At 36.1% G+C, this 27,251-nt stretch overlaps 1 protein-coding gene across 3 annotated transcripts in view; it reads left to right on the top strand.

Annotated features, from left to right (window-relative positions):
- The window catches only part of TRPC6 (transient receptor potential cation channel subfamily C member 6), a gene marked incomplete at both ends in the record, with an annotated part of 131,041 nt that overhangs the window by 86,354 nt on the left and 17,436 nt on the right, over nucleotides 1–27,251 (top strand). The window contains 8 exons of one of the 3 annotated variants that reach the window (XM_080719091.1): nucleotides 4,557–4,739; nucleotides 6,310–6,474; nucleotides 12,992–13,208; nucleotides 19,140–19,373; nucleotides 22,349–22,613; nucleotides 23,507–23,702; nucleotides 24,406–24,609; nucleotides 26,874–26,948. In XM_080719091.1, the coding sequence (XP_080575217.1) occupies nucleotides 4,557–4,739; nucleotides 6,310–6,474; nucleotides 12,992–13,208; nucleotides 19,140–19,373; nucleotides 22,349–22,613; nucleotides 23,507–23,702; nucleotides 24,406–24,609; nucleotides 26,874–26,948 (1,539 nt within the window). The remainder of the gene's footprint in view (nucleotides 1–4,556; nucleotides 4,740–6,309; nucleotides 6,475–12,991; nucleotides 13,209–19,139; nucleotides 19,374–22,348; nucleotides 22,614–23,506; nucleotides 23,703–24,405; nucleotides 24,610–26,873; nucleotides 26,949–27,251) is intronic. The other 2 variants (XM_080719092.1, XM_080719093.1) reach the window with 2 other exon arrangements.

Consider the following 27,251-nt stretch of genomic DNA (forward strand, 5'->3'; position numbering starts at 1 on the left):
CTCTCTTAAAATGGGCCCATATTTCTTCAATATCAGATTCCTGCTGTCGGATATTTTTTCCTAGATGAGAAACTATGCGTTCATTTTTGGAATGATCATCTTCTAAGAGCGAGATTCTGTTCTCCATGTGTTCTAATCGGTTGTTTGTGCTTTGAATTGAGGCCTTTACTTCATTAATTGCATCCTTTATCTCTTTTTGGCTCTCTCTGAGTTCTTTTCGAAGCACCTCTATTATTTCTACAGTTATTTTCCTGATTTGATCTTCTAGAAATCTCTGATTTTCTGTTTTATCGGGTTCTGATGTTGTGGGGTTGTGAGCATTAATTGCTCCAGTATTATTCCTCTTTCCCATGATTTCGGAAGTTTGTGCCTTCTCTGGGTTCTTCCCTTGGGTCACTATGACTTCACTTAAGGTGCTCTGGATCTCGAGTCAGTAGTATCTCAGACCCCACTACTCCTTTACTGGGTTTTATCACAGAGTCTCCGACCCAGAGAGTCGATAGAGGCTGCTTTAGACTGTGGGGGGTGCCAGGTTGCACGTTCTCCTATGGTGTGATATCACTGCCACCGCCCCTCTCCCACTGGGTCAAGTCCCAGTGAGTACAGTACTGGGATTTCTCCGCTGTGGCCCGCAATTTGACTCACTGTTCTTGAGTACGCAGATGTAGCTGTAGTGAGTTCTGTGCTGCTGCCGCTGGTGGCAATATGGCGCCGCTGCTACGCCCTCGGCTGTTGGGCTGGCGTTTTTTTTTTTTTTTTTTCTTGGTTTTGATTTCCACTCTGAATCCCTGCAGCGTGTGCTGAGCTCAGACACTGGGAGCTTTAGATGTCCTCTGCGCAGAGAAATCCCGCCTGGCTGTTCCGCAGCGGCTCCCCTCGGCTTGCTGTGGCCGTCCCATGAATTCGCCAGCAGTATGGCGCTGCTGCCGCATCTGCCGCGTCCTCGGGCGTGAGAATATCCTCTGTGGCTCTGTTCTCAGTCCGCTTTCTCTCTGGAGCCTGGTGATTTTTTGTTTCTCTGGTGATGTTGTTTTCTGGCTTTGAAAGGCGCTGATTTTGTGGTAATGGATATTTGTTGTTAGCGGGGCTCTTAAGCCCCGCTTTTCTCGGTCGCCATCTTCCCGGAAGTCGAAAATAATACTTACCATTGATAGGCACTGCCCTGTGCCAGGAACCTGGCATTTGTTGTCTTGTATAACTTTCATAGTAACCCTAGGAAATTCAACTCATTCAACTCATGAGGATGATGGGCTTTCAGGGATTAATAATTTACCAAAAGTTACAACATAGCTAATAACTGGGTTGAGCCTAGTTTCATAATTAGGTCTGTTCTTCTGCAAAACCTGTCAGTTACTGAGAACCAAGACAAGTACTTTTTTCCCAACCCTGTTAATTTCGGTGAAGAAACTTTATTATTTTTTTTAAAAAAGAAAACCCAGAGATTAAATTATAGATTATAATATTTCTTCTACTATGTAAAATTCAAGCATTTTAGGATGATGACCCTTTGAAAGGATAATTTTAACTGGGATATTGTAATTATTTCATAACCTCTATACTTGCCTAGCCCACTATGGTCAATAGACAAACACCCACTTCTAATTTATTAATGTATGGCATAAGTGTATGACATAAAGACACAACTGAGTATTAAGCCAACCCATTAATTTTACTTTTTCTCTCAAAGAACCAAGTCATAGTGTTGGATGCTGCCTAATAAATTACTGCCAACATTTCATTTTAAGTGAGTTGATGTGTCAATTTGAGAGAGCTTTTAAAATAGGAAACATTTGTAAATGGATTCCTCTGTTTAAAGAAATGTTTGTATTTATTCCTGAAAGCAAGGTCTTATTCTTTCTTTCTTTTTGGAAAAAAAATATGTGTTTTTGCCTTGAGAATTATCAGTTAATTGGGGGAAAATATCTAGGTTCAGATAGTAAGTGTCAAAAAACTCCTGAACATGACTTTTTTAGTTCATATTGTTTCTTTGAAGGATCTCACTTTCAAAATATTTGATTTTATCTGAGCCTTCGTAGAGTTCTAGACAGCATGAATTTTGGCAATTACTTTGTTATCTTAAAAAAGACTAACTGTAACCAAGCATGGTGGCACATGCCTGTAATCCAGGACTTGGGAGGCTGATATAGGAGAATTTCAGGATTAAAACCAGCTTCAGCAACTTAGTGAGATCCTTAGCAACCTAACTAGACCCTGTTTCCAAAGAAGAAATAAAATCAGGCTGGGGGTATGACTCAGAGGCAGAATGCCTCTGGAATCAATCCCCTAAACTACAAACATTCAAAAAGAACTAAGTCTACCTTTATAATTGAGTTCAATATACAAGTAAAGCCAGGTTCATTAAATTTTGTTGTAGTTTCATGGTATCTTGTGAATATCCAGATATGGCCTATTTTTCCATACCTTGTCTTTGATAACATAAAATAAAATAGTTATACTTTATCAAATAATTGATAAATGTTTAGCACTGCTCCAAGTAATTTTCATGAATGATGAAAACTTTAAAACTTCCTTAATCACATTAAGCATCGGTTTTCTCATCTGAAAATGAGAGTAAACACAGTACCTATCTCACTGAATGAACTTACTTAAGGTCACACAGCTAATAACTGGAAAGACTGGGATTCAATCATAGGTATGTATAGCTTTAAAAGCCCAGAATCCTAACTAACCACTACTCCGTAGCATGGTAGGCATGGGCAACATGTGCAGTTTCATACCTCATAATTTTTCCAGACCCTAATTTGCTATTTCATGAAAGGGACAGAGCTATTTCCTTTTGTGTACATAACTATTCAACCGTCATCTGTCCAGAAGTAGTCTGAGCCATTCTTAGTCAAGATTGAATCTGCTTTCTCAGTTTGCTTTTATACATTCTGTAGCTGCAGTAGCAAAGGGTAACTGTTGAGCAGAGACTAAGTCTCATTGAAGTTCACTAGGCCTATTTCACAGAAAGAAGCCTAGGTCGGTGCTTTCCATATACCCAGTGTGAAACTATGTCCAGATGGACTCCTCTCAAGTATTGACTTACTGACAGACACCCAGAACCACATATATTTCTCTTTATCCTTCTAACAGATCTTGTCAACCTATAATACATGGCAGTTTTAGGATGGAAAGACAACTGGCTTTGAATCTACAACGCTGAGTTAAGATCCACCTATGCCACTAAAACTGACTTTAGGGAAACCTAGATTTTTTATGTATAAAATGGGACTATCATTTTCCTTGATTGCTCTTATTTATTTTCAAAGATCAAAGTAGAAAAAACATTCTACAAAGAAGAGATGAAGTGGTATGATTTTAAAAGGCAGAATTTTCAACCAAACATGTTTAGGTTTTAAGCCAAATTTTAGTGCTTATTGCATGATTGAAACATATATTTCCTTAGTGAGATTATGGAGGTGATTAAATGGGATGAAAACATCACCTCTACAACACAACAAGCTTTAGATAATAGGTTTTCTTGATTAACATTTAGTTATACTAGACTTTATTAAAAAAATAAAGAGGAAGGGAATATTTAGAGAGACCTGAAGGAAGATGTGAATAGATACCATATAGAAGGATGGAATCAGTTTATGGTAATTGAATAGGACTCTATGAATCTTCTCAACACAATATTCGACCAACAGAAGCAAACCATAAATTAGAACAATGAAAATTTTTTCATTACACTTTCTTTTCTCTAAAGAAAATAATCTTGATTTTTGGTTTACAGATCTCATCTTTTGATCCCCTGCCCAATACATAAACTTTCTCAGTACAGTTTAGTTTGTTAAAAATAATTTATATATTCTTGCTTTTTCTGGAACCATTCCAAATGTTCTGATTCTCAGGTTTGCCAACACAGTTTAATGTCTTACAAAGATCTGTTAAATGTATATTATGCATTTTGCTAATGAAATTGTGACTGTAAAGGACCTGAGGCATGCAGTGCACCCTGATCAGGCTGTGAGAAAAGTTGGTTATTTCCTATTTCTCCTGAGTCAATAGTTTCTATTTCTCCAGAATCAAGAGTCCGGCACAGCATATTCTCTTTTAATAACTTTGGTTATGCTTTGGGCAAATTCTACTCTTTCTAGTATGAGGAAAATCGTTATGGTGATAAAACATTTTGAGGTGAGTAAGCAGAACAGCAACTGAAGTATTTAAAAAAAAAAAAAAAGAAAAAAATTAAAACTCAGTGGGGCGTGGTGGCACACACTTGTAATCCCCAGGCTTGGGAGGTGGAGACAAGAGGATCGCGCAGGTTCAAAGCCTGCCTTGCTGTCTTAAGAGACCCGTTTTCCAAATTAAAAAAAGGTATAAAATAGGTCTGGGAATGTAGCCCGGAGGTAAGGGTTTCCAGGAACCCCAGTGCCACCAAAACAAAAAATAAACAAACAAAAAAAACCCCAAGAAACCCCAGTAAAGCTCAAGATGAAGTTTTTCTCTTAAAAAGTACAATCTCAATTCTTTAAAAACATCTGTGGTGTAACACAGCACAGTATGCTACTTCTACATCATTGCTTTTTATTTTGCTTTGCCTTTTCTAGAATGACTACAAAAAACTATCAATGCAGTGCAAAGATTTTGTCGTTGGACTCCTTGATCTGTGCAGAAATACCGAAGAAGTGGAGGCCATTCTGAATGGGGATGTGGAAACATGCCACCCTGGTGATCATGGTCGTCCAAATCTCAGCCGTTTAAAACTTGCCATCAAATATGAAGTGAAAAAAGTAAGGCCAGGCAAGGAGCCTGTTTTCATTATTTCAGTTCTTTCCTGTCCTAAATAAAGATAAGATATTGTCATTGTTAGGTTGAGCTAGTTTTTTTTTTTAATTTGCAGTTTCACAGGGCAGATTCTCCAGCAAATCATCAGCTTTTTGAGAGCCCTTCAAGCTACACTATATGCCAGTCATTGTTATATGATAGGAACCCTGATAGAGTATTTCAGACCCAACTCCATTTTTCTATTTGATATTTTCTGTTGGTATTCTCTAATTCGGGACCAATACCTTTGATCTCTTCTTTAGCCTTTAGCACATTTGGAGCCCCTCCAGCTGCATCTTTATTGGTAGAATATTTTTAGTTTCTGTCTTCATGAAATGACCTATACTCGTTTGATTGTTTTCTAGGATATGTAAGATGTTTACAAATGTTTACAAATAGTTTTACAATAAAACAATCTCTGTCTATAGTAAGAATTCCAATATTCACACTCTTAATGAAGAATAATTAACCATGGTTATGTTTTCTTTATAAATTTATATCTTAGACATCTTCATGTATTAATCAATAACTATCCATTTCATCTTTTCAAGGGCTGCATTGTATTATTTTATTCATTGACATCTGTTTACCATTTAAAGATCCTTTTTTAGCTTTGGTTATAATTTTTTCTACTTTTTTGTACATTAGATATATTTATATAACTTGGTTACTTGCATCAGTTTCATCTGTAGACAGAATTCCTAAATGTGGAAATGATCTGTCACATTTTTATCTTTTCATTTGTATAATTGACATGTCACATTTTTATCTATTAATTCTACACCACATTTGTTAAGTTTTCCTTCAAAAAAGACACCAGTATACATCCACAAACTGTGTGAGAGAGTTTACCTCTTCCACTCACAGCGGGTGTTACCAAAAGTTATCATTCTGAACAGATAAACATGTCTCTTGTTCTCATTATCTTCAAAGTTAACCATCCTTAAGACCCATTTGTAGTTTCTTTATATAACCTTTATGCTTTATATGACATTTGAATATTTTTGCCATTTTTACATATTGAACAACTTTACCAAGTTTTATGTAAAAAATGAGAATGCAAACTTTGAAAAAAATATGTGAGGATAAAAACATTATGAAAAAAGTGAATTTTAAAATGCAGGAAAGATTTAATTATTTAAAGATCTGGGTTGATATAATAGCTACATCACTTTTTCTAAGTAAAAAGATTGTGTGTGCATGTGTGTTTGTGTATGCAGATCAGAAAAGCTTTTGTGGAAAATACTCATGAACCCTCTTAAACTATTTAAAAATTTTAAATGTCCTATATGTTGACACAAAGCTCATTAATTATGAAGAAAATGTTTGATAAATTGGAATCTCTAAATTTATACCATGCATATTAGAACCTCTGCCTATCCTACTTGATGTTCATTAATTAGATGTGTCATTTTTTTAATTCTAATAATATTTTGCATGGGAAAACTCAGAACTAACTATCAGAATACATGAAAATAACTTATGCTGAACCTTTCTTTAGTTATACTACTAACTGTTTTGTTGTTCCCCTGCTAGTTTGTAGCTCATCCAAACTGTCAACAGCAGCTGCTCTCCATATGGTATGAGAATCTTTCTGGTTTACGGCAGCAGACAATGGCGGTCAAGTTTCTCGTGGTCCTTGCTGTGGCCATTGGACTGCCCTTTCTGGCTCTCATTTACTGGTGTGCTCCTTGCAGCAAGGTATGTCTGAGAAGCCTGCAGCTGGCTAATCCACTAGAAACAGGTCATAAGCAGGAAAATTTTCTATTCCTAAAATGAAAATTTCAATGTCGGGCGCAGTGGCACATGCTTGTAATCCCCTCTCTTGGGAGGCTGAGACAGGAGGATCACACAGGTTTGAAGCCAGCCTCAGCTACTTAGGCTCTCAGCAACTTAGTGAGACCCTGCTTCCAAATAAAGTATAAAATAGGTCTGGGAGTATAGTCCAGAGGTAGAAAGCCCCTGGGTTCCACCCCCCCATTACCACAAAAACAAAAGAAAGGAAATTTCATATAGTCAAGTTTTATATAATCTATATTATTTCTTACATTACAAAATAATACATTCTTGCTAGGGAAACAGAAAAAATGAAAAGAAGAAATAATCACCAATACCAATACTATTAATGTGTAAAAGTAAACTTTAGTTACTATGAGTTTATTATCATATAGGTTTTTTCCAGACTCATATGTACATATGCTTATATATTTTAATGAGATCATTATTAGATCTCATTAAAATGATCTCATTATTAGAATTATTTAACAGATATTTCAAATGACGTTCTAAAAGATGATTGTATTTCCTCTTGCAGTATTTGAGATGGGAGTTTTGTTTTGTATTTCAGCTAATATGACCAGATAAATCTTGAATAAAGAATAATCATGTAAATACTAATGTAACTTTTGTTTCAGTAAAGAATATTAGGGACAAAGCACACTAGAACACAATAGGAAAGAAACCCTACTTTCTTAGCAAAATATATTTGACCAGGCTTAGATGAAAACATGTTCAGATGGACATAGCTTTGTGTTACTGCAATAGAAAAAATTGAAGAAATGTCAACCTACTGTTCTATTAACAAATCCAGAACTCTGTGTTCTGCATTGCCGACAACCATGTCCTTCATGTTTTTGAAGTAGCCTTTTTAGATCTGCTTAAGTTTACTTCTCAGAGGCAGACTGAATTCTAAAGCAAAATGTCTTCTGGATCATTCGATGTGCTTTGTAGAACAATCAGATGATCACTTGTTATTCTTCAATATGGACATGACTTATTTTCAGACATTGGTAATTAGCAAGTGCAGAAACATATGCCACCATTACATATTACAGAAGATAATATACACATATCTTCTGTTACCTAGTCATGTGGTGTTCCAGCCATTTAGGGACCTCTCACAATGACTCATGCTAGAGAGCTGGGCAAAACCTTTTACACATGGGAATGGCTTCCAGTGATGTTAACAGGAATTCTGAGGACTCAGTGTCTTCCCATAAGAGTAAAAATCATCATATGTTTCCTCTTACAATATATGACCAAAAATAAATCTCATATAAGATATAAATGAAGAATATAAAATGAAAATAGTGGTCTTTATTAGAAATGACATTTATAGCACAGGTTTTCTCCTACAAACTTGTATTTTCCCCCTTTTCATCAGAATGACAAATTTTACTTTGTAAAAAAATGTTTAAATTTGAACATAAACTGCACCTATGGTTGTAATCTATTCTTCTGCTCATATTTTCTGAGTCTTCAGAGTTTTATTTTTTCCCAGTACTGAGTATGGAACCCAGGGGCATTCTACTCCTGAGCCACACCCCCTGCCCTATTTTTTATTCTTTATTTTGAAACAGGGTCTCACTGAATTGCAAAGGGCCTAAGTAGCTGAGGTGGTCGCAAAAACGTGATCCTCCTGTCTCAGCCTTCCAAATGCTGAGATTACAAGTGTGCGCCACCATGCCCGGCTGAGTCTTCAGAGATTTAAGCTGAATTGAAAGACTTAAACTAGCTGGGTGTGGTGGAGCACGCTTGTAATCCCAGCATTCAGGAGGCTGAGACTGAGGATCGCAGTTCGCAGACAGCCTCAGCTACATAGTGAGGCCCTCTACAACTTAGTGAGACCCTGATTCAAAATAAAAAATAAAAAATAGGGCAGGGCGTGTGGCTCGGAGGTCAAATGCCCCTGGGTTCCATCCTCAGACCCGCAAAAAAAAAAAAAAAAAAAAAAAAAAAAAGACTTAAGCTGAATTATCCCTTTTGTTTTTACTTTGTGATCAGTTAAATTATAATATCTATCCTAAACTTAATAATTTTCTCTTTCTATAACCAGCAAATTCAAAAGCACAATGATTTCTGGAGGGTCTGGTGCTTTGAAACAGGCTATTTATGTAGTCCTTTGGTTTACACAGTTCTCAATTTTTGATTGAATCAAAATTAACCTGATTTCCTTCACTATTTCTTCTTCTCTGGCCATGTTTCTTTCTGGCATCTGTTTTACATCCTCACTTATGAACACTGAGGCAAATAATTCAATTAAACAGAAATCATCAAAGCATTTTTCTCATGTCTAAAATCTGTTTTAATGACTATTATTTTTCCTCTGAAGAATGATTTTAACATCTATTTTATAATTTTTTCCATTAACAATGAACATAAACAGCTTTTGTAGGTCATAGAATTGACTTTTTAGGAGGGAAGATAGCTTCAGCTAAATGAAGGCTTGTATTTAAGATATATTTAAATATTTTAGAGTTTCCAATATATCCATGAAAATTAACCGAGATCAAATATAAACATGTACATCCTTCAAGAAGATCAAATATAAACATGTACATCCTTCAAGAAGGACAGGGCTTATAGGTTTTTCTCTTCCCCTTTCAGAAAAGTTTTATTTTTACTTGTTCTACTATCCTTCTACTTTCTTTCTACTTATTCTACTTTCCTTCTTCTACTGTCACTCAAATATCAGCTGTTTTTGATCATTACAATACAAATGGGTTATACTGGGATTTACAATCATTTTAGTTTAAGGAGCCCCAGCTTTCTGCATTTCTATGTGTTATTAGATAGTGGGGTATCTGGTCATAGATAATTACCTAATAAGAGCATGATATAGAAAACTTAGAGGCAAATATTTCTTTCAATGCTTACCCTCAATCATTTTCTGGTATACCAGTTGTTCAACTTATTCCAAAATGTCTTCCTATTTACATTTATTTATTAGAAATCTGTTTGCATTCTAGAATACAGAAATGCAAAAAATTTACTTAAATGAATAATTCATTTTAATTCTTAAAGTCTACTGAGAGTTGCCAAAGTCTCTCTTACTTTAAAAAGAAATATAGCCCTCATTTGTCTAGAGTAAAAACTAGAGACTATGCTAAGTCTGATCAGACTTCACAAACAATGAAGGGTCATAGATTTTTATTCATATGTGGAAGCTAGGGAGAAATTGGGATAAAAAAGGGACTCTAGACAAAGGAGATGAAACCCTAGTAGAGTGATGGAGGGAGTGGAGGAGAAGGAAGCAGGTAAGAGAGAAATTTGATGAAGGAAGCACTCCAGTTGATACAATATACATATACAAAATTCTTAATGATAATCTCAGTGTTGTGTACTCAGAAAGGAAAGGAATAGGGTGGAAGCCAGGGAAGCTTACCAAATGCTGGGGATAGCTATGTCCCTGTCACTCTGAATGTCACTATACACATGATTTTAATGTACCAATAAAAAATTCAAAAATGAAATAAAGGGTATGAGGACAGAAACCCTATGTATGTCCTAAGAACCCGCCTTTTTAAAATTTTTGCTTGCTTTAAAAAGTAACCTACAATTTTTTTTTTTTTTTTTTTTGGTGGTACTGGGGTTCCTGGAAGCCCTTCTACCTCCAGGCTACACACCCAGACCCATTTTTTTTTACATTTTTATTTGGAAACAGGGTCTTCTAAGCCAGCGTGCACAGCTGGCTTCGAACCTGCGTGATCCTCCTGTCTCTGCCTCCCAAGCGCAGGGATTACAAGTGTGCGCCACCACACCTGGCAATTTTTTTAAAAAAAAAGAAACAACAATGCTTGGTTTGGTTCTTCTCTTCCCCTTCAGAGTAAGATAAAGGCATTACATTATTTAAGGCCTAGAAGCCCAGTGGAATAAGAAGATAAGCCAGGTCAGGGATGCAACAGAGGTCAAACACTACCTGGATGACTGAACACTGGCTGTAGCAGAATCTAGGAGAGCCAGGCTAAGCTTTTCCATTTATCAGGCCCATTCTAACATGGTAGCTTTATTTTCAACCCCATTTCATGTCCCCTACCTTATTTTTCATCTTTTATTCTTTTTCTGTTTCTTTGGTTCTATTTAAACTTATGCTTTCTTTTATTTTTTTGGTGTCTTTGAAAGTTGCTTCTTATTCTTGTTGAAACAAAGCAGGTAGAAGATCACCTTTCTATAGGTTTCACTATTATCAATTATTGTCCTGATACCAGTTTTGCAAAACACTTAAATAAATTGAAAATTTTAAATAGTTGGTTCCAGATTTTTAATTGCTTTTCCAATGAGGAAATGTTGAAACTGACAATGAACTTTTATGTTTTAATATGTAATTAAAATACATCACACATAAAACATTATGGAATAAAAATGATACATATGGCATATCAAGGAGAATATATTGAAAGCACATTGATATTTCTTACAATAGGCCCTTGGCCAAGAAAAAACAGACTGAATATATGTATTGGGTTTTGTTGACCATTTAAGAGGATGACCAGAACCCTTAAGACACAATCTAGAACTTCCCCTCTCTTAGCTAAGATCCATGCATTTCAGACAGACATGAATCCTATACTATAGAGAAACTATAGATTTAAGATCCTTATATTTCATATGATAAATGATTTTTCACACAATTTTGAAGATTCACTCTTTGTCACTCAGCTAATGAGGAATGAAACTGAGGGAATCTGAGCCTAAATTGTTAGACTTTATACCCAGTGTCCATCGAAGGACATTGTCCTAATATTTAATGAAAATAGCCTGTACTGAATTATCTTTTTGGTTCTTGTGACTTTTCAAAATTTTTATTGGCGCATTGTAGCCATACATCTTAATGAGGTACAAGAGGGTAGAGGCATACATGCACACATCACCCAATTAGCCCTTCTCCAGTTCCCACCATATTCCCTCCCCCTCCCTCCATCTGTGGTTTAGTGGTTGACTTTGATATGTTTGTGAATGTACATCATGTACATTAGGGAATTTCCATTTTCCCCCATCCATCCCCTCAGTTAGATAGCCTTATTCCTTATTTGCTCATCTATGGTTTCTCCTTCTTCATCTAGAGTTTCTCCTATGATGTTTTTCCCAGGTTTTTACTTTTTTTATTGGTGTATTGTAGTCATACATCTTAATGGAGTACAATATGGTAGAGCTATACATGCACATGTCACTCAATTAGCCCTTACCCAATTCCCACCCCATTCCCTCCTTCTCCCTCCTTCTCATGTTTCACTTAGTGATTGACTTTGATATGTTTGTGAATACACATAATGTACAATAGGGAATTTTTCTCTTCTCCCCTCTCATATCCCTCATTTAGTCACCTTATTTTCTCATCTATAGTTTCTTCTTCTTTGTCTAGAGTTCCTCCTTTTTTACATTTTCTTCCTATCTTTCACATATTAGGCAGAGCATCTGATTTCTTACTTTTTGTGACTGACTAATCTCACTTAGTGTAATGTTCTCCAGTTCCATCCATTTCCCTGTAAATGATGTAATTGTGTTCTTCTGTATGGCTGAGTAAAATTCCATTTTGTACATAGTCTATAGTTTTGTAATTCATCTGTCCCTGGACACCTTGGCTGGTTCCATAGTTTGGCAATTGTGAATTGTGCCGCAATGAAAATAGATACACAGGCATTAGTTTAATAGTTTGATTTCCATTCTTTTGGGTAGATAAACAGATGTGGTATTGCTGGATAATATGATAGGTTTGTTCCCATTCTTCTGAGGATCCTCCATACCGTTTTCCAAAGTAGTTGCACTAATTTGCAATCCTACAAACAATGTATTATAGTTCTCATGTCTCCATCTCCTCACTAACATTTGTTCTTGTGTTTTTAATGATTGCCATTCTAGCTGGAGTTAGATGAAATCTTATGGTAGTTTTGATTTGCATCTCTCTGATTACTAATGATGTTTAACATTTTTTCATACATTTATTGGCCATTTGAATTCAACACAAGACAGCAACAGCTGAGGTCTGACTTGCATGTATGTCAATGGAAGAGACATGAGGGCAACAATCAAGGATCTATACATTGCAGAGTAGGCTCGCTTTCATATTTTCATTGTTGCTTCCTTAATACCTTAGACCCACTAGTTTGTTTTCTATGAATAGCCCTGATATTATGCTCTGTATTTTTTCACCAATATTACATAGTTATCTTAAGAACTTAAATAGCCTTGACAGAAAAGTGATTCAATTATTAATCAAGAATATCAACTCATGTAGCTAAAGAATGTGATCAAAATTTTACATCAACATAAAAAATTATATCACTAATTATGTAAGGATGCAAAATTGTTTTAGGATAACATTGAAATATGTCAATGTTTATTCTTGCGTGTGTGTGTGTGTGTGTGTGTGTGTGTGTGTGTGTACTTTGCAAAGTTCACAAAACAAAATTAAAATTTCCTTTGGTGTGTGTTGTGGCAGATGGGGAAGATAATGCGTGGACCATTCATGAAATTTGTAGCACACGCAGCCTCCTTCACCATTTTTCTGGGACTGCTAGTCATGAATGCAGCTGACAGATTTGAAGGCACCAACCTCCTTCCTAATGAAACCAGCACAGATAATGCAAAACAGCTGTTCAGGATGAAAACATCCTGCTTCTCATGGATGGAGATGCTCATTATATCCTGGGTAATAGGTAACAACTGATTTTCTGTCATCATTTCTTTTTGCAGGCTTAGCAGTTGGACTGAATGACACTGATTCTCTTGCACATCAGCTATACAAATGTATGCAGCATGGTACAATGCACCATGCACCAGAATTTTCTTTGTGATCATAGAGTACATCTCCCTTGGGCTCATTGTTAGAGTATCCTCAGATGCCTTGTGATTTTTGCATTTCCAAAAATAAAATAAAGCCAAAAAGAAAACTAATAGGATAGTATTAATCAAATCTCGCCAGTGATGAAAAACTGCCATTCATAATTCAGGAGAGCTGAGATTTCAAGCTTTAAAACAGACACATGATTTGAAACTGAAGGTAATAGCTACTCACACTATTGAAAATTATTATGTGCCAGGAGTTGCTCAAAGCACATTACATATATAAAATCACATAATCTTTCAATGCTTCAGTTTTCTAATCTACTTTATGTATTTATACAAGTATTAAATAGCTTGCTTTAGATCTCTTAAGTGGTAAGAGAGAGAGAAGAAATTCATTCTAAATCACTGTACTAGTTGTATTTGGAATTCATTTTTACCTGTGGCTGGCCATTAATGTAATAAAAATGAGAAAAATTTTTAGTAGGATATTTATGAATAAACAAATTCAAAAGTATTAAGTGCCTTTGGTAATGAGGATACCAAGGAGGATGAAATGTAGTGTTTGCACTCAAAAAAGTTAAATCTGATAGAAAAGTCAGTAAATAAATCAATAATGAAAGGTCAACGTGACAGGTGGTATAAATGGGGAACTGTTGAGGTGTTGGGAGAGAAGACATAGGCTGAGCTTCTAAATAGTCACTGGGGTTGGAGGCAGAAAGGGCAGGAAAGCCCTCCCTAACCAGTCCCTTCAGTTTAGATTTTGAGGTTAAGGAAATGTTAACTGAACCAAGTTTCGGGGTGACAAGGACACTACAAGGCATGGGGTAGGACTGTGATAGCAAGTAGCACATCTGGGGTATTAGGCGGAGGTAGAGCCCAGATGCATTTGTACATATGGGTGGTAGTAGATAAGGGTGATGACATGGCTGAAGGAGATTTCCAGTGCTTGGTGATATGATCAGGTAACATTTTAGAAAGGTCACAGTGGTTTGGATGTGTAGGGTGGTGGGTCCAGAGGCTCAGACCCAGTTAATGTGAATTTTCTGAGAAGGATGAGAGCCAGAGCTTACAGGACTGGGAAAAGGACTTGAGATATATTTAAAAGATCAACAATACACTTGGTGATTTTTGCATATCAAAAGAGATTCTGTGGATTCTGTCTTAGATGAGTAGGTAGGGATTATAAGAATATGAGTATAAGAATATAATTATAAGAATATTATAAGAATATTTTCTAGGACAAAGAATATGAAAAGAAGGTCATACTTGAGACTGAGAGCAAAAAGTTGATATGTGAAAAGTGTGATTGGCTGGGGGTATAGCTCTGATGTAGAATGTTCCTGGGTTCAATCCCTAGCACCACAAAATAAATAATAAGCATCATTTGAATATTGTCTTTATCTTATTAGCACAAGAGCCTATGTGCCATAGTTTATTTTACTGTATTGGCATATGTAAAATATATAATACATAGAAAATTTCAATAAATTTTAAATAATTATTATTGTATTTTTCAGTAAGAGTGTATATGCTTCTTTAGAGGGCTAGTGTTTCCTACAAAAGATACATTAGGAAACAATGTTTCTTTTAGTATAAGATGAAAGAAACTTAAAAATTAATTTTTTAATAAGGGAATTAGAGATAATGAATGATCGTTTATTCTTTATCATAATTAATAAATAATAAGCATCATTTGAATATTGTCTTTATCTTATTAGCACAAGAGCCTATGTGCCATAGTTTATTTTATTGTATTGGCATATGTAAAATATATAATACATAGAAAATTTCAATAAATTTTAAATAATTATTATTGTATTTTTCAGTAAGAATGTATATGCTTCTTTAGAGGGCTAGTGTTTCCTACAAAAGATACATTAGGAAAGAATGTTTCTTTTAGTATAAGATGAAAGAAACTTAAAAATTAATTTTTTAATAAGGGAATTAGAGATAATGAATGATCATTTATTCTTTATCATAATTCATCCTCCTCATGGTAATATAATTTTATTATAAATTTTAGATAATTTTTTTCTTTTTCATTTAGAAACTTAACCAAGGATATTAAATTAACTTGTAATTTTATGAGTAAAATAATTTTCATTGGAATTACTGCCTTACTGTATTTTAGTTCAGATATGATCTCACAGTGCTTACTTATGGGAAAACAACTCAGAAGAGAAAGCTGTGTGCTTATAGTACATGTAAGATTCCTGATTCAGTTTCTAACATTGGTATTTATTTCCTTTTTATTTTCCTTTATTGTTATTCTTGAAAGAAAGTTGTAGAACCTTCTGGTTTGATGCTGGATGTGTTATGTTGGCGGGGAAAAGACTCCCACTTTTGGCTACCGAGAGCAGACTTATCTTATTTTTAGATGAGGAAATGTCAAAAAGCTGAGAGACAGAACTGACATTTCAGGAGATCTTGAGGAGGCAGAACAGCAAGCTCAAAAGGATGAGGCTAGGTGCAGCCGGTGCCCCACAGGGCAGGGGAACACATGATGCCACTTATTGTGCAAAGGTCCTAAGAGTGCTTGCAATTGAAGGGCCAATGTGAGCTGCTGAGAAAATAAATACAACGTGTCTGCTATTCAGCAACAGAGCAGATCACAGTCAGGGGCTGTAATTACCCACTGGACAGACCACATCTGCAGGAGTGTGTGTCGCCAAACGACAAACAAGAGCACTTGTCTAATGGCACAACAACCAGAAGAGTGAGTGGGCCCTCCAGGGAGCAGCTCTGAGGGGATGGTGGAGGAGCTCACCTCAGTACATAGGGTACAGCACTGTGGAATCTGAGGCTGACTTATTTGGAAGGTCCAATTCAGATGGGGGAAAAAATATACAAAACAGCCCTAGGAGTGTGGGCAAGCAAGGTGCCTGGAAGCTAAGTTTCATTAGCTTCACAGTAAACCTGCCTTTGTTGGAGAAGAGCAGATTTAATGAGCACTCAAGTGGGTTGCATTTTCAAGGAATTTAAAGGCAGAAGGAGCTGCCTCATTTGCTACTGCTCCAGAGGGCAAAAATAGAACCCGCCGGTCTACTTTGAACCCTACTCCTGAAAATTCAACAATGGAACAAGCAGGCTTCAGAAGTAGCAAGTGCCCTATCTCCAGACGTATCTGAACAGAGGCTTGGTTCCCTTGGAGAAGTCCCTGCATGGAGAAGAAGCTGCACTAGACCAGGGATTTCAAACCATGCTCAGCAGCACCCCGGGGCGCTCGGGAGAAAAGAGGCAACAACTCTCACTTCAGGCAGAATAGCTCAGGGCATTTGTAAGCTTTCAGTAAAGCATCATTTGTGCCAAGAATCCAATTCTTAAAGAGAGGCAGAAAAAAGATGAAGAAATGTTGGGCAGAAAGGAAGCTTTAAAAATGGCAAGCCTGAATGAGTTCAGATGTCCCTTTAGTCTCTGTCTGTGCTTGTGAATCTGAACTATCATTATCTCCTGTTGAGGCTAGCAGGAACCCAAGGTCCCTGCCTTTAGGTTGTTTCATTCTCCGTGTGTGTGTGTGTGTGTGTGTGTGTGTGTGTGTGTGTGTGTGTGTAGTGAGTATTTTCTGTAAATATGATCCTTTAGAATACATATATATTCGATTCTAGTTCCCTCTTACCTTGAAATAAGTCAAAACAAAGTCAGCTTCTCTTAAGTTCACATCCTCTATTCCCTATTGAATGCTGGTTTTGAGAAAAGCATGCTGTACATCTTGGAGAGCTGAGACTGTGGCATTTTCCTAACTCTGACAGGGCTTGACAGCCATTTACTTGGCAGGGTCTGTCATAGACTTTAAGGATAAATGTAGCTGGGCATGGTGACATACACTTATGTTGCCATGTACATGGCAAGTACATGTCACTTATGTACTTGGGAGGCTGAGACAGGAGGATCACAGGTTTGCAGTCAGCCTCAGCAACTTAGTAAGGCTCTCTGAAACTTAGTGAGGCCTTGTTTCTAAATACAAACCAAAATAGGGCTGTAGCTGTAGCTGTGGCTCAGAAGCAGAATGCCCCTGGATTCAATCCCTAGTACCAAAATAGAAAAAAGAAAAATGTGAGAATTGAGGGATGTGGTTACTGAGGGTAAGGGAAGACTCGTTTCAACTATAGATTGTGAAAGTCTTCTTGATGGAAGGAGGTTTTGATCAGTTTTTGGAGTTTGGATTGTATTTATCCAGTGGCTCTAGGAGGAGACAGATTTCTGAAAGTAACTTATTTTTAATTAAATAACATTCTTCAAATTAAGAAACAAAATGCATGCCAATCATAAAGAATTTAAAGTAGTAAGTGCTCAATAAAGGGCTGTCATAGATTTTTCTAAATGTCAGACATTGTACTGGACATTTTACATGTACTCTTTTTAAGACTCATAACAATCCTCTGAAGTAGATAGAATCTACTACCACCCTCATTTTACAAATTGAATTTTAGAGAGTTTAAATAACTTGCCAAACACTTCATAGTTAATAAGTGGAAGAACAAGGTCTTAAATATTTGGTAGACTAATCTCAAAATCAGTGTTCCTAAATACTACAGTACATTTTTGAAAGGGCATGCAGTGTAATTAAAATTATACCATAAAAAGTTAACTACTATTAGTACTACCATTCTAATTCTTGTAATTTCTTTCAATCTATCACCATGTTTGTTTTAAACATGAATCCATAGAATACACAACCTTCTATACTTTTAAAATTTAATTGTTTCAATGATTTTTCAGGGTGTATTCAGGTTCTTTAAAAAGCAGGCACAATTACAAATCTACAAGCTATATTAGAAAAATGGAAATGTTATTAAGGAAATTTTCTTATGAGAGAAAATGGGGAAATTGCTGAGGAAGTTTGCAAGGGTTGTCAAACTGAAATGTGTGTCAACTCAGAGTTAGAGAGAGGTCAGGGCAGGCATCCTGGGTTAGACGTATCTCAGGTCTTCACAAAGACTAAAGAAAGTTTAGCAAGGTCATCAAGAAATCCTTGAGCCAAAGTTAATCACCAGAGGAGGCCCACGAACCTCAAGAAGGGGCGACCACAGTCACTGGCTGGGAATAGCTCCTGGGAGACATGGCCTTGGGGGAAAGAGTCAATGGTTTTCAGAAGGCTGTAGCTGAGGTCCCAGGCCAATAAATTCTTGTGATTGGAGGGCAGAAAGGTACATTCTCATGGCCACTACTACATAATAACTGACAAAGTATCATATGAAATGCACAATACTAGCCAGGCGTGGTGGCGCACACTTGTAATCCCCGCGCTTGGGAGGCTGAGACATGAGGATAGCACGAGTTCAAAGCCAGCCTCAGCTACTTAGTGAGGCTCTCAGCAACTTAGTGAGACCCTGTTTCCAAATAAAATATAAAAAATGTCTGGGAGTATAGACCGGAGGTAGAAAGCCTCTGGGTTTCACCCCCAGTACCACACACACAAAAAAAAGAAATGCATAATACTACATCTTTGAAGCCCCATGAGTACATCTATTTTGAGTGTATTAATGTGTTTTTCTATTTTGGTAATTAAATTACAATGAACACCTTTGATAATTTTTATATGTAGAAATAATAGTTCGACAGGATGCTTTTTGTTCTAAGACTCTTGATGAAGTTTGTCCAATTGCATTCAGTTAATGTACTACTATTGTTGGGCTGTGGGATTTGTGGGGATGTGGGCATTATGGCTTGGCAGGAAGGTTGGGACCCAATTTTGAAGGCATTAAACATAAGTCTTTGAGACCTTTCAAATTTGTTTTGTTTCATGAAAGAGCTAAGGCTGGATGAAACTGACTTGATATTTTGGCGTCTTCCTGATGCAGGGATGATATGGGCTGAATGTAAAGAAATTTGGACCCAAGGCCCCAAAGAATACTTATTTGAGTTATGGAATATGCTTGATTTCGGAATGTTAGCAATCTTTGCAGCATCATTCATTGCAAGATTCATGGCATTTTGGCATGCTTCCAAAGCTCAGAGCATCATCGATGCAAATGATACCTTGAAGGACTTGACAAAAGTTACACTGGGTGACAATGTAAAATACTACAATTTGGGTGAGTTCACATATTACACAGTCTATATAAATGAATAAAAATGCAGAATTTATTTTCCCATAAAAGAAATGTCAGATCTGGGTGTGGTGATACGTACCTGTAATTTCAGTACTTGGGAGGCTGAGACAGGATGATCATAGGTTTGAAGCTAGGATTTGCAGCTTAGTGAAACCCTCAGCATCTCAGTGATCTCCTGTTTCAAAATAAAAAATAAAAATGGTAGAAGATGTATCTTGGATGTAGAACGCTGAATTCATCACAAAAGCATAAAAATAAAAGAGAAATAGAGGTATCAGTAGTGGTTTGGTTACTTCCCAATTCTCATAAAATTATTGTCTTATTTCTGACATCTGCATTTTAAGAATGAGCATCAGAATCTAAAGAATAGTACTCGCTTCTTCCTTCAGTTTATCTGCCCTTTTCGCAAAATCTTCTCTTAATTATGAGAAGCATCTTCCTGTCTCTTGGATCAGTTGAGTAACTATCCAGTTCCATTGAGAATGCCTATCTTATGTCTTAGAGTTAATTATTTTTTCTTTGACCACAAAATAGTTTGCATGTGAACTATTTATACACAATAAGATACTATTCGGCTTAAAAAAAATGTGAAGCCTGCCATTTGTGGTAACACAGATGAACCTGGAGGATATTATAAGTGAAGAAAGACAAGCATAGAATGACTGCACGATCTCACTCATATGTGGAATCTAGAAAAAGTCAAATTCATAGAAGTAGATGGTAATGATGGCTGCACAAGTTTCAGTTAGAAGGAATAATGCATTGTTCTGTTATAGGGCATGGTAATTGCAGTTCACAATAATATGCTATATACTGAAAAGTTGCTGAAAAAGTCGATTTTAAGTGTTCTCACCACAGGCAAAAAAACAGTATGAGAGGTGACAGATAAACTAATTAGCTTGATTTTATCATTACAAAATATACACATCTATAAAAACATCATATTTTTACTCCATAAATATATACAACTTTTAAAAGTCCATATTTGAGTACTGATTCCATTTAAGACATAGAAACTGAAAGCAAAGAAAATTTTGAGGTTTCTGAGGGGACTTCCAGTAAATAACATTATTTCCTAGCCAGGCTTTGAACTAGTTGAGAAATGAAACAAAATGTTAATATGGAGGCCAGATCATCACTTTTAGTACTGAAGAAATTCTGGGTTGATGACATAGGTCTGTCTTTTAGCCAATGGGATCAGTCTCCCAGTCTGTTCATGTGGCTTGCCTCTCTGGAGGGCAGAAGAGCATTCCTAAGAGAAGGGGCAGTGCTGAGCCATGCATGCCTCATTCCTCCCCAGGAGGAAAGTAACTAAGCAATAGAAATAGATTCAGTGGTTTGCTTAAGAAAAATTATTCTTTCTAGAAACCTGACTTGGCGAAAATATAATTTCTTTGAATGCTACCTCAAACCCGTTGATAAAAAGCTAACATTTAAGCTGGGCATGGTGGCGCATGCTTGCAATCCCAGCATGGGCTAAGAGAGGAGGATCCTGATTCCCGGACAGCCTCAGCTACTTAGGGACACCCTTTGCAACCTAGTGAGACCCTGTTTCAAAATAAAGAATAAAAAATGGGCTGGGGTGTAGCTTGGAGGTAGAATGCCCTTGAGTTCCATCCCCAGTACCACAAAAACCAGTTAACATTTAATTGGCATCTCTGTGGCTTAATGACTATCACATAAGGGCTACTTTTTCATTATTAATATTTTGAATGTATTTTAATATTTTCTTCAAAAATTTTTTAATATAAAGAATTTTAAAAGTCAAAAGTATCTATAGGGGGCACTTGCTTGTATTCCCAGCACTTGAGAGACAGGAAGATCAGAGTTTCAAGGTCACCCTCAGTAACCTTTCAAAGAAAAGTGTCTATGACTTTCACCCTCAGTCCCTCTTTCAAAGAAAAAGGCATCTATAGATAATGCTCCTATTTGGGTTTTTTTTTTTTTTTTTGGTGGCACTGGGGGTGGAGCCCAGGGGTTTTCTACCTCCTGGACTATATTCCCAGACCTATTTTATACTTTATTTGGAAACAGAGTCTCACTAAGTTGCTGAGAGTTTCACTGAGTAGCTGAGGCTGGCTTCAAACCTGTGTGATCCTCCTGTCTCAGCCTCTCAAGTGCTGGAATTACAAGCATGTACTACCACACCCAGCATTAGATAATGTTTCTCTTTAAAGCACTATAAAAATGACAACTACACTTATTACTTTCTGGTTATCATTTCCAAATTCCCTTTCTCAAAAAAGAAGCAAATAAAAATCTAAAATCATATTTTTCTTTTTTTGATACACTGTTTAGCATTTTCTTCTTAATGGTTTCTTTACTTGAGTGTTGATGAGTAATAATGCCAGAAAAATTTATAAATGAATTATTACAAAATTTTTGTGGTAAAAATAGACTTGTTTGAGTAACTGGTGAAACTTACTTCTAGTAAGTTTAAATAAAGTATTCTGCAAATTAAAAATTACATTATAGTGTAATTATAGTTTAAGAGTAAATAAATATATAATTTATTAAGTGCCAGATACTTTCTAAATACTGCACAAACATGAACCTACTGAATTCTCACACAGATGGGAGTAGTATTTTATTTTTAAATGGGGGAAAACAAGACTCTAAGAAGTAATTTGTACAAGCTCTTTTAATTGAGATATATCTACCAATATAAATAGATAATTGATCAATCAATTCATTTATTGGAATTATTGCAAATATTGAGTCCATAGTCTGAGATTAATTCTACAATCCCCTTATCAGAAATTTGCTAGCAAAAAAAAGGGTCATCTCAATAAATTCAGAGATCCAAATACAGATGACAAGAAGCCCTTCAAGATCAGAGACCTTTGTTTGTGAACTAGATTGCTAAATGTAATTCTATCGGTTTTTTTTCCTCAGAAGTTCCCTAAATAAGAAGCTTAATGAAATTTTCCATAACTCTTATCTTTAATTTTTCCTAGCCAGGATAAAGTGGGACCCGTCTGATCCTCAAATTATATCTGAAGGTCTTTATGCGATTGCTGTTGTTTTAAGTTTCTCCAGAATAGCTTATATTTTACCAGCAAATGAAAGCTTTGGACCCCTGCAGATATCACTTGGAAGAACAGTAAAAGATATCTTCAAGTTCATGGTCATATTCATCATGGTGTTTGTGGCTTTTATGATCGGAATGTTCAACCTCTACTCCTACTACATCGGTGCAAAGCAGAATGAAGCCTTCACAACGTAGGTGATGCCAGATGTTCTGATGATGGAGGTGGCAGATCCAATGAACTTTTGTTTAGTGGTGCTTATAGAAGTCCATGCTTTGGTAAAGACTTCCTCTCCGGCTCTTCTTCAGCAAAAGGAGATTTTAAAAGGAATTAGAAGAACTTTAAAACAGAGGAACTTTCCTAATGTTAAATTACAACCGCTAACAGTTTTAGAGCTAGGTGTTGCGGTAAATTTATCTCACAGATATTTTTGTTATCTACAGTTCAAAATAAGAAAATAGAAATTCACAAAAACAAAATAATTTTCTGAATGCTCCATAGCTACTAGTATGTGGAAAAGCCAGGATGAGACCTTTTATTTATTGACTAGCATCTATTACCCTAAAATCTTGTGTCTTTCTGTTAATTGGGGTTCTTAGGAGGACTGAATATGATTAACAGCTGCTTTTGTAATTCAGTTTTTCAGATCTTATCATTGGAAAAATTTGAGTTATCAATAATAACAATAGTTTTCAACTTATGTTCACTATGGATATGTGTTTTTCATAAAACTTGAAAGCAATTCTTCAAATGTTAAATCTTCAGTGTTATGATGCAAAGCATCAACTGAAGCAAAGAATAAACTATTGTTTTTCATAAAAGTCATGTTTTAATATTTATTAAGGGCCCACTCTATGCCAGAGATATTGAACTGCAGGCTTCATATGCACAATATCACTTCATCCTTGCAACATTCCTAAAAATAAGGGTTGTATAGCCTACAGAAAAGAAAATAAGGATTCAGAAAATAATTTTCTCACGAATACCTACTAATTTGCAAAGATATGGATTTTACTGATTTCAACTTAATTTTACTGACTGTGGTACTCTTATATTTATTTATGTTGTTTCTTTTTTTCTTTCCAGAGTTGAAGAGAGTTTTAAAACACTGTTCTGGGCTATATTTGGACTTTCCGAAGTGAAATCAGTGGTCATCAACTATAACCACAAATTCATTGAAAACATTGGTTATGTTCTTTATGGAGTATATAATGTTACAATGGTCATTGTTTTGCTAAATATGTTAATTGCAATGATCAACAGTTCATTCCAGGAAATAGAGGTATAATCCTTGTATACTTTTATAGTCTGTGCTTACATGTTGACTCTTCCAGGAACCAACCAGGCAGCGGGATAAAGAATGAACTGCTATTTGTCCTTAGTGGTTTCTCTGTTTTATGTGCTTATTTGACCAGTGATCTGGAAAATTTTAACTCTTTGTTTTAAACACAACATAGATGGGGTATGGTGGAACAGTAAGGAGTAGAAATGTCTGATGCATTATTGTTTAAAATTGTTTTAAAAATACTATATCAGCATGAATTTTTATTTTCTTCAAAAATCATTACTTACAAATAACACTATTCTCCCCAGGTTTTTTGAGTAATGTTCAAAGTTGACTCTTTTGAGTTGTGAGTGATAATGTAAATATTTATTTAAGAAATGTTGGTATGAACTCATTCAGAGTGACCTGTTGCAGAATAAAAAGAACAATTTTTCACAGTATCGTTTAGAGTGCAGGGAAATGCATTTATATCTTTCAGTATATTTCCAAAGTGTGAGTTTTGAGACCTGATAAAACTTTAAACACGGTTAGAAAAAAGTGTATGAGTAGAACATTAAAAATTTGAAAACACCCTGGAGTAGCCTTAAACTCTAAGGATGTTTGCCAGATTTTAACTTCTATTTGGCCACACAGTGTTAGAAACATCCCAGTCGTTCTGCTTTTGCATTTCCTTATTGGATGTCCACGTGTCTTTGCATAGGATGATGCCGATGTGGAGTGGAAATTTGCAAGGGCCAAACTCTGGTTTTCCTACTTTGAGGAGGGGAGAACACTTCCTGTTCCCTTCAACCTGGTGCCAAGTCCAAAGTCCCTGTTTTATCTCTTGCTGAAGTTTAAAAAATGGATCTCTGAGCTGTTTCAGGATCATAAAAAAGGTTTCCAAGAGGATACAGAGATGAACAAGGTAATTTGTTCTGATAATTTATCATGGCATTCTTCAGTACTAGGACCCTTGTAGCCACTTTGAAAAGAATCAGCTCACATGACATGCCCATCCCTCCCCAAATGCAGCTACGTGATGAGACCAGTGCTTTGGCTTGTATCTGTTTAACATGAGCAAAATGGATATTTTCTACTTAAAAGAGTATAAGAAAACTTCACAAAACACAGCTAAAATAATCTGTTATATTATCTGGAGTGGATACAAAAATGGAGCATCAATTTTGGCCCCATTTTCGCTGTTGTGGCTACAAGTTCCTCAGTTCGCCATCAATTTATTATTTTTTTTAATTTTTTTTTTGTGGTACTGGGGTTCCTAGAAGCCCTTCTACCTCCAGGCTACGCTCCCAGACCTATTTTATATTTTTGAAACAGGGTCTCTTACGCCAGCGCGGCTGGCTTTGAACCTGCGTGATCCTCCTGTCTCAGCCTCCCAAGCACGGGGATTACAAGCGTGCGCCACCACGCCCGGCACCATCAATTTATAGAACTAGGGAAGGCATCAGCTGTTGTTCATGCCTGATGGGACCTGGAAGACACTTAAATAACTTTTTTATTGAAAAGTTCAGAAATCAATTGTTCATATGTGATGTAGGAGACTAGTATTGGCAGGTGAGTGGCTGGACAAAGAAAGGTCTAAGGATATTAACTGGAAACAATAATTCCATGAGGCAATGCAGTTTCAAGAAACTGTAAAAGAGGCATGGTGCTTAGATGAGAAGGCAGGATGCTTGCAGTATGTTCAGGTATGTTAAGCACACATGTGAAATGTGACATATAAGTGAAGGTTGAAAGTGAGGGATTTCTCTGTTCAAGGACCTCTGCTGGGTGCAAAACATTACACCAAGGAGAAATATTGAGATACTGAGTATGCCCAGAGAAAGAGAGCAGGATGGGGACAGGTGTAGATATAGAACTATATGAGAGGAAATTGAAGGAGTTGGCAGTTTCTTCTGAAAAAAGATTGAAAGAGAGCAAAATTACAAAAATACCATCTTTTGATTAGGAAATATATATTTTTTTGTCTTTTCAAAAATAGAAAAAGGGATCAGGCATGGTGGAACATACTTATAATCTCAATCCTTGGGAGGCAAAGACAAGAGGATGGCAGGTTCAAGACCAGCCTTGGAAACTTAGTGAGACTAGGAGCAACATAATGAAACCCTATTTCAAAATAAAGTAAATAGGGCTGGTCTTGATGGTAGAATGTTCACTTGGATTCAGTTCCCATCACCACACACACACACACACACACACACACACACACACACACGAATAGGGGCAATGAGCAAGTTACAAATAGTTCCATTTAACTTTTATGTAAGAATCAATATGTAACCTGGTGATGCTCACCTGTCACCCCAGTACTTGGGATACTAAGGCAGGAGGATTGCAAATTTGTGGCCAGCTTCAGCAACTTTGTGAGGCCCTCTGCAACATAGTGAGACCCTGTTTTAAAATAAAAAATAAAATGGGATTTAGAGGTATACCTTGGAGGTAGAATGCCCCTGAGTTTAATACCTCCTACCATGAAGAAAAATATGAAGCAAATTGTGATAATAAAATCTGCCCAACAGAGCAGTAAGCTGTCTTAGAAAGTAGAGAACTCCTTAGAATTGTATATAGCAATAAATGCTGGATGACAAACATTAGGAATTTACATATGACCCTCCATCCTACAGTGGGTGGGCAATTGAGCCAAGTAATTATGAAGGCTCCTTGCAGTGATAAGATTCTACCTCTGAATAAAAGAGAAACACATTCTAAGTGCTGTTCCTTTTGCACTGACTGCTTGGGATTCTCAAGTAAGTAACAAGTTCTCTGAGTTCTAGTTGTCCAAACCATCATATAGGAATAAAAATTTTATTTACATGTGGAGAATTCTAAAACCCTCTTTAAATGTAATACGTAGTATATGTAGGAAACTTAAAAAAACATGCCCCCTATGGCATTCTTTCAAGTGTGTAATTTACAGGACTCAGTAAATTGTGTAGAAAAACTTCCCTTACTTTATTTTATGCAAGTAAGTGTGTAGTTTTATGTTTGATTAGATGAGCAACCCAAGAGAATTCAGTATCCAAAGGAAATATCCAAGCACTTACCATTATAACCCAATAAGAATATGTGTTTCTATCACTGAAGTTTGTTGGAGAAATGGCTTTTAAAATACATAAAGAAGAGTAAAACTGGCTATGCAACTGTACTAATTTTACTATCCATCTTTAAAAGAGAAATGAAGAAAAGAAATTTGGAATTTTGGGAAGTCATGAAGACCTTTCAAAATTATCACTTGACAAAAAACAGGTAAGATGACATTTGAAAATATAAAGCTATCCATATATTATCAGTGTTATCTTTTTAGAGAAAGAGCCCAATGTTCAGAAGCAATTTCCAAAAAAAAAGGTAACAGACACTTTAAGAATTTGACAACCTTCAACAAATCTGTTATTGGGAGTTAGAAATAAGCCTATGTCTAATTAGCAAAAAAAACGAGTATACTTAAAACATAAGTTAAGCAAATATTTATGGATACTTTTGGGTGTTGGAATGTTAGGCTAGTGATGTAAAGATGGCAAAATCAAGAGAGTAATCTGTCAGGGACCTGAG

This window comes from Muscardinus avellanarius (genome assembly GCF_963383645.1).
Source record: "Muscardinus avellanarius genome assembly, chromosome: 1".
Classification (NCBI taxonomy): domain Eukaryota; kingdom Metazoa; phylum Chordata; class Mammalia; order Rodentia; family Gliridae; genus Muscardinus; species Muscardinus avellanarius.